The 13,959-nt window shown below is 37.2% G+C and overlaps 1 protein-coding gene across 1 annotated transcript; it reads left to right on the top strand.

Moving 5' to 3' along the window:
* COPS5 (COP9 signalosome subunit 5) lies at positions 1-13,294 on the top strand. The gene is made up of 8 exons (XM_063299360.1): positions 1-267; positions 1,057-1,291; positions 2,780-2,908; positions 6,762-6,827; positions 7,830-7,915; positions 8,883-8,994; positions 11,211-11,359; positions 12,916-13,294. The coding sequence occupies exons 1-8, from the start codon at positions 116-118 to the stop codon at positions 12,998-13,000; spliced, it is 1,014 nt and encodes a 337-aa protein (XP_063155430.1). The 5' UTR covers positions 1-115; the 3' UTR covers positions 13,001-13,294.
* The last annotated feature ends 665 nt before the right edge of the window (positions 13,295-13,959 follow it).

Below are 13,959 nucleotides of genomic sequence, written 5' to 3'. Positions count from 1 at the left end.
GCTCTCCCCTCATTTCCGGTTTGCGCTGTCCGGCAGTGGACTGAGTGGTTCCTCCTACCCGAGGCGCTTCATCGGGAGCGGAGCCTGCTTTGGCTCGGCCTGAGAAGCCGGTGAAATGGCAACTGCCGGCCCTTCGGGGAGCGGGATGGCCCAGAAGACATGGGAGCTGGCTAACAACATGCAGGAGGCACAGAGCATCGATGAGATTTACAAGTATGACCGGAAGCAGCAACAGGAGATCCTGGCGGCCAAGCCATGGACCAAGGAGTAAGTGGGTGTCTGGATGATAGGAAGAACCGCCGCCGCCCCCTCTGCCTTCCTCGCTGTCTCACTTGGTTCAGAGAGTTCGGCCGGCTACCGAGGCTGCTGCCTGGCCCCACGGCATCAGAGATGAACTCGGGGAAAGTGAAGTGAAGTTGGAATTAAATTGGGTGAAGAGAGGCATGCTTACTGGAGGATTGTAGTTCCCATCAAGCAAATGCTGATAACTAATGATATATCTACTATGTTTTAATAATAACTCTGCATAGTTAGAGTCTTATGATGGAGTGAAAGAGAAAGGCTTATATGTAAAATAGGCGAGGCTTTACTAGATGTCATACAGATTTCAGGCTACACCAAGAGCTGTTGGAACAAACAGATCATAACTGATTCAGATTTGTCTCCAGCCCTAGGTAAAGCATGCAGATTCCTTGATAATTAGAGAAGAAAAATAATGACAAATGTGTCATGGTAGTAACCCTCAGAGGGTAAAGTCCCATCTTAAGGTGTTGGATATTTATCATGTTTATCATTTCAGAATTGTCAGACTTTCTTTTTTTGAGCATCCACCCCCAGTTATGCTATCTGTAACACCTCAACTATCAAAGCATTCTCATTTTTAATTTTTTCTCTTAAAGGTTAATGGTGGATTTTTATTTTTTCTTATGACATAAAATGGCTGGATGATCTTATGCCTAATTGAGCAGTTATGCTTAAATGTATTTGTATTCTTCTTATTTTTATTTCTATAATAATTCCATTGCATTTTTAAGATCTTTGGTCTTTTCCTTGCAGCCACCATTATTTCAAGTACTGCAAGATCTCTGCTTTGGCTCTTCTGAAGATGGTCATGCATGCTAGATCAGGAGGCAACTTGGAAGTGATGGGCTTAATGCTTGGAAAAGTAGATGGTGAAACAATGATCATAATGGACAGTTTTGCTCTACCAGTGGAAGGCACTGAAACCAGAGTTAATGCTCAGGCTGCTGCATATGAATACATGGCTGCATACATTGAAAATGCAAAGCAGGTGAAAAAAGAAGATAAGCTTCTATTTTAGCTAACATTAACTAAAGTCATTTGAATTCATTTGTGGACCTGGAGACTCTTGGATGATAATCTTTAAATCGATCGTGCCTTGCCCTTGAACTCTACTTTTATCAGGTCAATCAAACTGAATTCAGAGAAATCTTTTCTTGGCTTCCTCATGAAAGGGCTATGCAATTTCTTATACTTCTGTTATCTTTCTAGGGACATTCTTCCAACTGATTTTCTCCTTTTTATGTATATCAGTTCTACAAATTTGGGAAAATGGGCATCAGTTCTTCCACTTAATTTGTACGTGACACTTTATTACTTAAATTATTATTATTATTATTCAACTTTTGCTACCGCCCATCTCCCCCAAAAGGGGGACTCTGGGCAGTTTACAATAAAATCAATAAAATCAAGACTATAATAATAACAATTAACATCTATAAAAACAATTACAGATATAAAATGCAATAAATAAGTATAAAATCGAAGAGGTTAAAAATTCTGATCAGGTGGGAGGGGCTCTAAGGTGCGAGCCAACCCCATGGATGGTTGCCCACCTGCCTGCCCCATGAGAGATGGCAGAACCAGGTTTTCAGGGCCCTCCTAAAGGTCGGAAGTGAAGGCGCCTTCCTCACTTCTGAGGGCAAGATGTTCCAAAGGGCAGGGGCAACTGCAGAGAAGGCCCGTTTCCTGGACCCCGCCAGATGGAATTCTCTTATCAACAGGGTCTGCAACATGCCCTCTCTGCCTGACCAGGTGGGGCGGGTCGATGTTATGGGGATGAGATAGTCCCTCAGGTAACCTGGCCCCATGCCATGTAGGGCTTAAAAGGTCATAACCAACACCTTGAATTGGACCTGGAAGCAAACTGGCACCCAGTGCAGCTTGCGCAGTAGAGGTGTTATATGTGCCGATCTAGGGGCACCAAAAATAACCCACACGGCTGCATTCTGGACCAGCTGAAGCTTCCAGATACTCTTCAAGGGTAGCCCCATGTAGAGCGCATTGCACTAGTCAATATGAGAGATGACGAGGGCATGAGTGACTGTTCGGAAATATAGTATCATATATAATTTTGCTGCACTTTGAAGATTCCTGGAGGCATTTGCTTGGCTATCTGCTTTATGGGGGGAAGAAGAAGGGAAAATGCTGGAATACGTGAATGTTTTTCGTGATTTCACACATCATACTAAGCCATGATATGGTCTGTGTGTGCCTTAGCCATACATTGTGGCTTGTGACCAGTAGTTTATGCCTTAGCATGTTGAGCGTGAACACAGCCATAATGGTTCATCAGCAGGCATGTTTTAAATATGTTCTGAGCCAACATAAGTCTTATATTTACAATATACTGTATTGCCATTCTGGAATAAAATCTGCAGTTTGCTAACTATCCAAAAGAGGGAGTGGTTACATTGATTAAGTGTCTTTTGAACACTGTGCTTTATTTCCTTCTCTCCCTTTTTGTACTTCTGGTTAGGTTGGCCGTCTAGAAAATGCAATTGGCTGGTATCACAGCCACCCTGGCTATGGCTGTTGGCTTTCAGGAATTGATGTCAGTACACAGATGCTTAATCAGCAGTTTCAAGAACCATTTGTAGCTGTGGTTGTGAGTATATTAGAACTTGTGAACTAAACACTAAAAAGGATTTGACATTCATTTTCTGCTGTATTGTGTACACAGTGGATTTTTTTTTTTTGCTACTTGCTGGGTTTTTATATGCTCATCTGAAGTTATTTTAAGAACTGAATGAAGCCTTTCAAGTTAAATCAGTATGATAACTAGAAACTTTAAATTGATTGTATCCAACGCAATACAGTGTTTGTTAAGATTACTTCCTAATGCTGGAAAAGTGTGTCTATCCATATGTAGTTTAAACCAGGCATTAGAGTCCATATACACATACCATACATGTATACTCACATGTCACTCTAGCACAGCCTTTCTCAACCTTTTGGCCCTGGAGGAACCCTTGAAATATTTTTCGAGCCTCGGTCACATTCAGGCTAAAATATAGGCTACAAGTTACAAAATTACTATATTCGTTTCATGTGTAGGCCTGTATATATGCATTAACAGTGTTCTTAAACTAAAAATAAAGAATGAAACTTACCTCTTCAATGTGAAATTGCCCAAATTTCAAATAATTTTTAAAATAAATCGTGATCTTCCAGGGAACCCCTAGTGACCTCTCACAGAACCCCTAGGGTTCCACGGAACCCTGGTTGAGAGACCCTGCTCTAGCAGGAGAACAGCAAGTACAAACAAGAGTTTACTAAGGATGGAAAGTCCCTAAAACAATTCATGGGTTACTGAATAACTTGAGAGCCTGAAAAGGGAACAAGAAATAAAAGCCACCTGCTGGTGCACCTTTAGGAAGGAAAGTGAAAATGAACAGGCAGGAGTCTGTAGCCATGACATGTAATGCTTGTGGCATGTTGTGTTTCTGCTTGAAACAATAAAGCATTTGCAGCAAGTGGAGACTTATAACTATCTTTGGGTAAAAAGTCAAAGAACTGGAGAAGCAAGCACTCACTTCAGCTGATGAGACAGGATGAAGATTTATCAGGGAAAGAAAGGAAGTGCTACAAAAAAAGCTATCAGAGGAAGAAAATAACAATAAATGAGAATCACTATCAGACACAAGAGACATAGAAGATATTCTGCAATACTAAAACTCAGAAAGAATTTCAGGACCTCACAAAAGAAATAGGTAGTGAGACTTCAAGAGAAGAAAAAGAGGTATTGTAAAACAAAAAACGGGAGGGTGGATCCTTGGTGGGTTGAGAGTATAAGAAATAAGCAAGATGAGCTTGAACTCCTAGTGTAGGAAGGCAAATATGATTTAATAGGAATGCTGGAGATTTGGTAGGATGATTCTATGACTAATTAGCAAATAAAGTTTAGTCACAAGGAACAGAAGCAGCAGAAAGTAGGAATTAGTTGTGTTATATGTGCAGTACTATACCTTTAAAGTATCTCTTTCTGCTTAGAAATCTAACTGAATGAACTTAGTGATATTGTAAAGAATGTCTTGATAAAAGTAAGTACAGGAAAGAATAGAAGCAGCACTGTTTTTTGGTATATACTGGTAGAGGAATGGAAAGATAATCCTGACAAAGGCACTGTACACAGGACATGTTAAGGGAGGAGAAACGATAACTTAGTCCTATGAAAGGGGAAAGCATGAGAAAGAAACTCAAAATAACCTCACCTTGATTCTGTTTTGTGGTCGCACAAAAAGCTTAGCAAAAATCTGAGAACAAACATACATAGAGGGAATGGAAAGGTCATAATGAAAGAAAATAGATGGCCCAGAGACAGGGATGTGCAGCCCTTCAGATCCAAAGTTATAGTTTAGAATTAGCTAAGGTTAGTGAAGATGCCAAGAACACAAGGCTTTGTTAGATGTAATACCTTGATTTCAGCAATGCATGAATCAAATGACATTATGATTATCAAACTAGTTAAATGTGGGCTGTGTAACATACTGTAATAATTAAATGGATATATCCCTGGCTGAAAAATTGTACTCAAAGAGTGATGGTTCCTCATCAAATTGAACTGAGGTTCCCACTGAGGTGCCATAAGATTCAGTCCAGTATCCTGTACTCCTTAAGAATTTTTATTCATGGTTTGGATGCATCAGTGAAGGGAATGCTCACCAGATTTGCAGATGACACGAATTAGGTGGGTAGACTAATGCCCTAGAATACAAGACAAAATTCAAAACAATCTCGATAGGTTAGAAATATGTGCAGAAAATAACAGAATAAAATTAAACAGCCATACATTAACAGAGAAATCTAACAGAAAATTCTTCACAGAATTCACTGGAACAGAATTCAAATGAAATAATTATTTTTGGAATAATAGTTGATTACAGACTGAAGGGCTACCCAAAAGGTTAATGCAATGCTAGGTTGCATCAACTGAAATACAACAATTTCTTAGGTGTAACATATTTGAGCTGCAAACATCCAGATGGCAACGAAGAATTATAAGGAACTCTGACTCTCTACTTTCTGATTTTTGCAACCCAAATAATCCCTGTAGCAGATAAGTAACTTTTTTTCTCATTAACGGCAGCAGAAAAGCACCACTGTTTTATCAGGAACAAGACTGAGGCTTTCTTCTTAGTGATCTTGCTACATTGAAGTAGCACTTCCCAGGAGCCTCTCAATAAGCTGTTTGTGACCTGCCAAGATTTATTTCCCTAACAGACCAGAAAACATTTGATAGTAGGCCTGCCAAGAAGTAGGGTTCCCCAACACTACTATGATCTCCAGCAGCCAGTCAAATGGCTAGTTATTAGAATATTGAAAATATGATGGGCTATGGAATAGCACTTCATGGCAGCCATCAAACAGTTGATTTAATGAGCTACTGGCCATATGGGCAAAGCAGGAATACTGGGGAAAATTGGCAGTGAGAATAGACAAGCTCCTATGGCAGATTGCAGAGGAGGCCACAGATTCCTACCCATGCGTTACAATCTGTGATTTTGCAAGCCATGTTCAAAGGAATTGTTTCGTGGTCTAATAGGCCATGAATATAAACATATTCTTGTTTATATTAAATAGTACCAAAGTTAAAAAAATACTTGGCTGTCTATTAAAAAGGGACAGTTTACTAATTTATAGTAGTACTCCTTTCCTAGTTCTATCAACTCCTCCAGAAAATATACAATAGCTATTTCCCCTATACAAAGCAGCACCAGCGCCAATAATAGTTATTTGTAATTCCCCTCCCTCCCCATGACTGCATTGCAGTTCTCCTGAAGGGAAAAGGTTTTGTTCTTTTCCCCAATATATGGGAAAAGATCAAGAGGCAGACTGTGCTGTTTCATATAAAGCTGTTAAATGAAAGGTGTTGGTGTTGGTGTCAGTGTGCAGTTTGCAGCAAATAACGTTCAAAAATGGACTTTCAGCAAAGCATTTTTCTCAAAGTATTCTGCAGTTGAGTAACAGAAGTAATGCAAATGTCTACCTTTTATACTATTATACGCATTCAGAGTTAATCAGATTTTAGCTTATAATAATGGGAAGTAACTTTTGTTCATTTAGTAAATTGAATGTTAAATTTGTTAGCTGCAATTAAGGTTACTAATTTATATTAATCAGTCAAGAGAGTTTTAAAAGGGAGATGTCAAACTTGTATTGTGTTATCATGCAATTAGAAATGCATGGCATTTATCATTTTAGTCATTTTCCACTGTTTTGTGAATACCATAATCTAAACAGAGTTTTTTTATTTTCTGATTTCTTTTATGACATTATACCTCAGGGCTGCAAACCACTGTTTTTTTTTAACAGTGTATACATCAAAATGCATAGATATATTTTGGACAACTCTTGATTCTTTTTTTCTTTAAATAAAATTATAAATTATATGTAATAATAATATTTAACTGCTCTTTAGGAATGCAGTGTATATATTAACTTCTGAATACATTTTACAGATTGATCCAACAAGGACAATATCTGCAGGAAAAGTAAATCTTGGAGCTTTTAGGACATATCCTAAGGTAAAATAATATAACCTGAGTTGCATAACATAAAATTGTAATTAAGTAAACAAATGGCAAATACTACTAGTGCTACAAAGTCATGCCATATCTATGGTTTAGCAAGGCTTTGAATCAGTAGTTAAACTCATACAGTTGGATACAGTGGGATCATTCTGCTGATGGAAAGTCATCTGCCAGTGGAACACACTGATTACCTCATTTCCCCTATTTGAAATCCCAGTGCGTAAGCAGATTTGCTCGTATAACATTAGATATAGCCCATAATAAGCCATTGCTTTTATTTATATTCTTAAGCTTCCAAAACTACAGCATTATGTTGCAGAAGGAGATAATTACATAGCAGTTTAGAAGAGAGCTCAGTAACATTTTCACAGGATAATCTGTTTGGGACCACAACACATGTGAGTGGTATGTGAATAGTGGCTAGGGTCATAGCTGAAAAAGACCATTCACCATTCTGTTTTTTCTGTTGAGATTACCTAGCCTGATGTAGGAAATTCATTTCTGTATCTAAAGTCTTTAAAATGTTCACAGAGGAAACAAAGATGTCCTCTTTAGAGGAAAGGTAAGTTGATAGAAAATCTGCCTTACGTATTTAGGATTTTCTGTATTAAAAGTAGATCTGTTTAGCCTTTTCAGATACATATGGTTTCTGCACTTGAGGAAAGGCACTTTGTCATTGAATTACTAACAAAGGCTAACACTGAAGCAGAAATTACTTACAGAAGCACTTTGTTGAGGACAGTTGCAAGAATTGGGATTATAGCAGACTTTCATATGAAAGAGAATGTAGTATGTCCCTTACATTCTTGCTCAGAGAAAGTTGAGTGAAAATGTCTATGTATGCATCAGTATAGGTGTTTCAATTATACCATTCAACTTGCTTCCTGAAAATTTATAATCCTCCAGATGAAATAGAAATTGAACAAAGAATTAATACATTTATTTGATAGGAAGTTGCTGTATTTCTGTTCCTTCTTAGTATCTTTTATCTTTCAGGGCTACAAACCTCCTGATGAGGGCCCTTCTGAATATCAGACTATCCCACTTAATAAAATAGAAGATTTTGGAGTGCACTGTAAACAGTAAGACATTATCTCCTAACATAGTGGCTTTAGAATGTTCTCCAGTTTGGAAAGAAAAATACATCTGCTTGAAATTATCCAAATCCTGCAAATACATTGTACTGTAGGTGTGTGCATTATGTCTTGGCTTTGGAACCAAAAAGGGAGAGAGAGAGAGAGAGAGAGAGAGAGAGAGAGAACATATATGCATAATCGATATGGCTTTCAATATGTTCAAGGAAGTTATTTTGTGTGGGAAAATGTGATTTGCTGAGGTATGGTAGAAAATTTAACAATTTTGATGAAAAAGTGTTCAATATCTTCCTCAATGACAATTTTGCTCAAGACCCCTATCTGTCAAGCAAATTAACTTCTGCCCATCCCACCCAATCTCTGGATTTTTCTGTAAATATAATTGAGCAACTGTGCACACACACCCACTCGCGTACATATATAGTTCCCTTTTTTAATCTGGGTATGATGCTACTTCAGTATCATTCTGCAGAATATGATTTTGTTTGTATGTGATTTTGAATATAAGCGTATTGAACAGAGTTTTGTGCAACTGGAAGTGAAGAAAATTACAAAACATGGGAAAAATGTTCTATTTCTTTCTTTCCTGTTTGTTTTTCTGAATTTTTTTCCTCCTTCCTTCCTTCCTTCCTTCCTTCCTTCCTTCCTTCCTTCCTTCCTTCCTTCCTTCCTTCCTTCCTTCCTTCCTTCCTTTCCCCCCCATCCCTTTGTATTTCCAGCAGGCCCTGGAATCATTCTTTTCTCCCCTCTCTTTCCTCAGTTTTACCTAACTTTCTACAGTCTCATGAAATTTTATTCATTCCATTAATAACATTTTTTCTTGAACACATTAATGTACTCAATATTTGTGTGCATAGAAGCATTTTTAAATACAATAAATTATTATCCATTCATGAGCATACTTTGAAAAATGTTGTGGGTGTCTATATAAACAATTTTTCTTTTTATGAAACAGGTATTATGCCTTAGAAGTGTCTTATTTCAAATCCTCTTTGGATCGCAAGCTGCTTGAGCTTTTGTGGAACAAATATTGGGTGAACACTCTTAGTTCATCTAGTTTGCTTACTGTAAGTATTGTGGTACACCTGAATATATACAACCAGAATGCTACCAAATTTAACACATAATCTTTGAAACTTTATTTATGCCTGTAAGCAGAAAGATAAAAGGACAAGAAAAGGGATTTCATAAAATAGACTACAAAATATACTAAGGTTTGGGGTGCTGCAGACCCAGGTCATATATTCATCAGTGCAACACAAAGTAGCACCAATTATGGAGAAACCTCTGGAGAACACTTTTATATTGAACAACTGCCTCTCTTTCTAACATCCTGCATCTTTTCTTTGTTTAAGTAAGATTAAAGTCCAGTTCTGCCCATTTATGGCAGATACCATCTGCCTGCAGAGAGGTTTCCATCCTTTTCCATTAACTCTCTGCAACTCACAAAAAATACTGTGGCAAATTGGGAGACCCACTAGGGCAGATTTTTCTTGGTACTCAGAGGTTGTGAGAGAAAGGAGAAGTCAGGTCAAGTGTTCAAGTAGAATAGGTGAGGTGTATAAGTAGAAATCCACATGAATGAGGATGGATGTACTCTTCAATATTCCTGAATTGCCATGCATTTATATAACTGGATTTTCCTGAACAAGAGTAACTCTGAAAGAAATAAGTCAGTACTTAATTCCTATGAGTAACTATTATTACCACTAAAGAAGCACATAGATTTTAATAATCTGACAGTAAAGTTATAGTTTAGAAAGCTACTATAGAATAGATTATGGAATTTAATATTATCATAAACTTTTACATTAGTTAAAATCTCAAATTAAATGAAATGTTATTTCAAAACAATTCCAAAAGAGACGATACAGTACTGAGCAGCCTCAGTAAAGTTCAAGGCCAGGATAAATTAAAACAGTCTGGCATAGCATCCCTAGACCTTACCTACTCAATACCAGTTTATGTTACAACAAGAAACCAAACATTAAAAATAGCCATAATCTTGATAGCCAAATCCAACAAATTCCCTGTGTCACAAGATTCTTTTCATTTCTAATTTTAAAATTAAAAATAATAATTAAAAAATTTGCACTTGTAACATCATATGAAATAACATTATGGTATCCAATACTTGAAAAGATTATTGTCCCTTGAGTTAAAATATCTAAAGCAGGGATGGGCAATGTTTTAGTGGCAAACAGTTTCATTTACAAATTTTTGGAAGGGTGAAATTTTTAGTGGCAGGAATGATGCAGTGTGGATAGGCATAAGCCATATACATGGGGAAACAGGATTTTCTGGATAGTTTTACCCATAGGCTTTGGGGAGGCATTTGGAAATTTTCTTTGTTTTAACATGCTAAGACTATTTTGGAGATCATGCTACAGTTTGCTCCCTGTCTCAGGATTTGGGGGTGGGGAGGGTGGAATCATGCTACCAATTTTCAGCAGCTATGATTAGAATAGAGTAAGGCTTACCCAAAACAAGTTCAGGCTTCAGCATGCCCATCCTTGATCTAACGCAATGTTTTTCAAACTTGGCAACTTTAAGATGTATGGACTCCAACTCCGAGAATTCCCCAGCCAGCATGCTGGGGGAATGCCCTGCTCTCCAATAGAAAATAACAAATATTCTCTCTCCAGTCAGTTATTAATTGTTTCAAACCCAGCAACTAAATCAAATCATATGCTTAATTTGTTCAATATTCCCTTAATTTCCCTGATATGTACACAGAAACATATTCTAATAGCATGGGTTTTAGCTCATTTGTAGTTACCATTAAATACAGATATGCAACAGTTTGAATCAGAAAAAGTGCTTCAGGTGGGGTGGGGGTATGCTTGCTTCATCTGTCAGCACCATACTTTTTTAAGGAGGTGCCAACGAGTGCCCCCACACCTCCTCCAGAGCACCTTTCTCCTTTGGATCTGAACAACTACACATTACTACCACTGAAACATCTAATCCTGTGTTTAACATTGGCTACTTGCTCAGCCCTAGCAGCACTTAATCAACTTTGGTAGATCCTGAAAAAAACTATTCAGGGATGGACTGTTTAGTATTTGGATGGGAGACAATCAGACTAAACAGGGCTGTAGACTAGATAGTGAAGCTGAAAAATATCCTGAAAGAAAGCAGTGTCAAACCCCTATTGTTGCCAAAAAAAACTCTACATGGACATATCATGGACTTTAAATTTCATTAGCTTCTTTAGTATGGATTGTATCAAATAGCAGCACAGATGGAAGTTCTGTTCATGGTAAATATTTTTCAAATGCAGAATGCAGATTATACAACAGGGCAAGTATTTGATCTATCAGAAAAATTAGAGCAGTCGGAAGCTCAACTGGGACGAGGAAGCTTCATGTTGGGCTTAGAATCTCATGACAGAAAATCGGAGGACAAACTAGCCAAAGCAACAAGGGACAGGTGAGGTCATCTTCATATGACGTTTTGGTTTAGATGTAAAATGCTTATTGTTAATTATGCCAGTTCTGTAATACTGATATTTGTAAGTTAAAAGATGATTGTCCTGTTTTCCTCCTTGGGGACAGAGTTAAGATATGAGCTACCATCTAATCAGTAATTTAAAAATTGTATGCAGATTTCACACAGATAGCTTCCTGTGCATTTCTGCCAAATAGAAGTTTCCTTGGTTGTTATGGTTATTTGGTTATGGTTGTTTTTCTTTTTCAGTATTTGGAGCTCCTAAATATGACTATTCCATTTTTTTCATATCAGCATTGGTTACAAAGCTAAATATATATGAAGAGAAACTGATAAAATAATTTTAAAAGGTTTATGGAAGTATGTTTGTACATTGGGGAAATTAAGCCACTTTTCATTTTGGCGGCAGTCTATGTTTCATGAGCTTTTGGGTGCATAGCTGATTGTTAATCCAAAAGAGGAGCTGAAAAGCCACTTCTGGTGTGGAGTACTCCAACTGGTTAAAATTTTTATTTTTTTTTTAGTATGGGGGATAGGAACCATCTCCAGCACTTGTACCTTTATTTCCAATAGAGCTTTGAATATAGATTCTAATTTTCATGTGATCTCAAGGCAGCCAATATATGGATTCCATCCAATCACATGGTTTTAAGAATCTTAACTGTATAATGTAACATACGCATGACTAGCGTATGGAATGAAATTCTTGCTTTATCCAATTTAGTACTGTCCACGGACCAGCAACAGCTCTCTAGAATTAAAATCATGTTTTTCTTAGTCTCGCCTGGAAAAACAAGTAATTGAACCTGGAACTTTTTGAATGCAGCACATGTGTTCTGTATCTGAATTACAGCCCTTCAGATCTTCTCTGGAATATAGATTGTGTAAAGAGTATAATGAGAAGAAAATATTGGACATTTTAAGTAGTTTTTCACTAAACCACAATGTGGCTTGCTGGGTTTTAGTTTGGCATTGTGTGAACTTGCCAGTGTGATTTGTAAACCATAGTTGAAATAAACCATGACTAAGCACAATGTACCTAGGCACTGTACATAATGTTTTGCAAATAGTAAGAATCTGCACCTGCTATAAGGAATATTCATTCCAAATGACTGACTTAAGAAAGCAACATCAAGGAAAATGAAGGAATGACTAAGCAGAGAATGTGATTATGTCAATTACATGGACTCAAGTTTAATTACAAAAGTTTGTTGGGACAATACTGTGTGTCCGTGCATCTACATTAGGTACCTATATTACTATTGTAATAGCATAGTAGATAAAATGTTTTCTATATTGTAGTTTAGATGAGTCAGATCCATAGTATCTACAGTTATAGGTCTGCTTACAAAGAATGTTGAGTTTACCTTTTAATAGCTTTTGATTGTAAAATACTGTACTTGCTTTTTCATAACTAGATGGTAATACCATTTATGGGGTTATGGACACTGTGTGCTCCTAGGACATGTGACTAACTTGCAATATAATGACAGAAAGCTACATTGCCATTTATATTTACGTTTTTATTTTTCTCTCAGCTGCAAGACCACCATAGAAGCAATACATGGACTGATGTCTCAGGTTATTAAGGACAAGCTTTTTAATCAAATTAACATTGCCTGAAGTGTATCACTGACTGATACATATCTTCAGGATGGAGAAGACATGTCTATTTGGACTAATTTCAGAACTGGAACTGGAGCCAGAATGGAAATTTTCCGTTGATTTGTAGTACTTTAAATCATCCTTGCCCACTTCTTTGCCTAGTTTTAAGAACAAACTCTAAAATTATAGCTCTGTTCTTTACCCTAAGATTTTGCTGGTTGCTTCAAAAGAACAATAAATATATCTGTTTCTAGATGGTAGAAGTTTAGAATTTATCTTTGTCAGTCTGCAATAAAGATCTCTTAAAATGGCCAGCTGCTTTTTTCTTTTCACTTTAATGTTATCAGTGATTTTCATTCTTTGTGGTGAATTTTATGCTGAGCCATAAACAAAAATCTTTCCTACCAGTCTGCACAATCTTCCCTGCAGTGCAAATGCTGCTCTTTCAGTGAGTCCATGACATGGTTTACAGTTCTTAAAGTCAAACCTTCATAATCTATGCTGGTGGCAGCACATACCTGATTGTGGCTTATCTTGGAAACTGTGCAAGGCTGGTCCTGGTTAGTATTTGGAAAGGAGAGCAGGTGTTTAAGAATTCCAGCGCTCTTGACTAGAGTGGGAAGTCAAAACAACATGCTGGAAGAACACAATGGCAAACCACTTCCATAATACTCTCAAGAAAACTGCACAAAAGCAGTAACATGGATCAAGCTCAACTTGAGGGCATATAAGTCTATGCACACAAAATATAGGTGTTAAATTTGTGAAGACATTTTAGTTGTGGTTTTCTTTGTAAACTTGTTACATCATCCTGAATTTCTAGGTTAGTTTTCTAGGATAGCATTTAGTCACATCGGATGATTCTCACCTTCTGAAGAGGTGTAGCACTTTGATTCTAATGTGTAATCATTCTCACACATCAAGCTATCAGTGTATTTTTTGGTTCTTAGCACACCATGAACATATGTAAAGTAATT

Source organism: Candoia aspera, chromosome 3 (genome assembly GCF_035149785.1).
Source record: "Candoia aspera isolate rCanAsp1 chromosome 3, rCanAsp1.hap2, whole genome shotgun sequence".
NCBI classification, from domain to species: domain Eukaryota; kingdom Metazoa; phylum Chordata; class Lepidosauria; order Squamata; family Boidae; genus Candoia; species Candoia aspera.
This window is presented reverse-complemented; position numbering and strand designations above follow the sequence as displayed.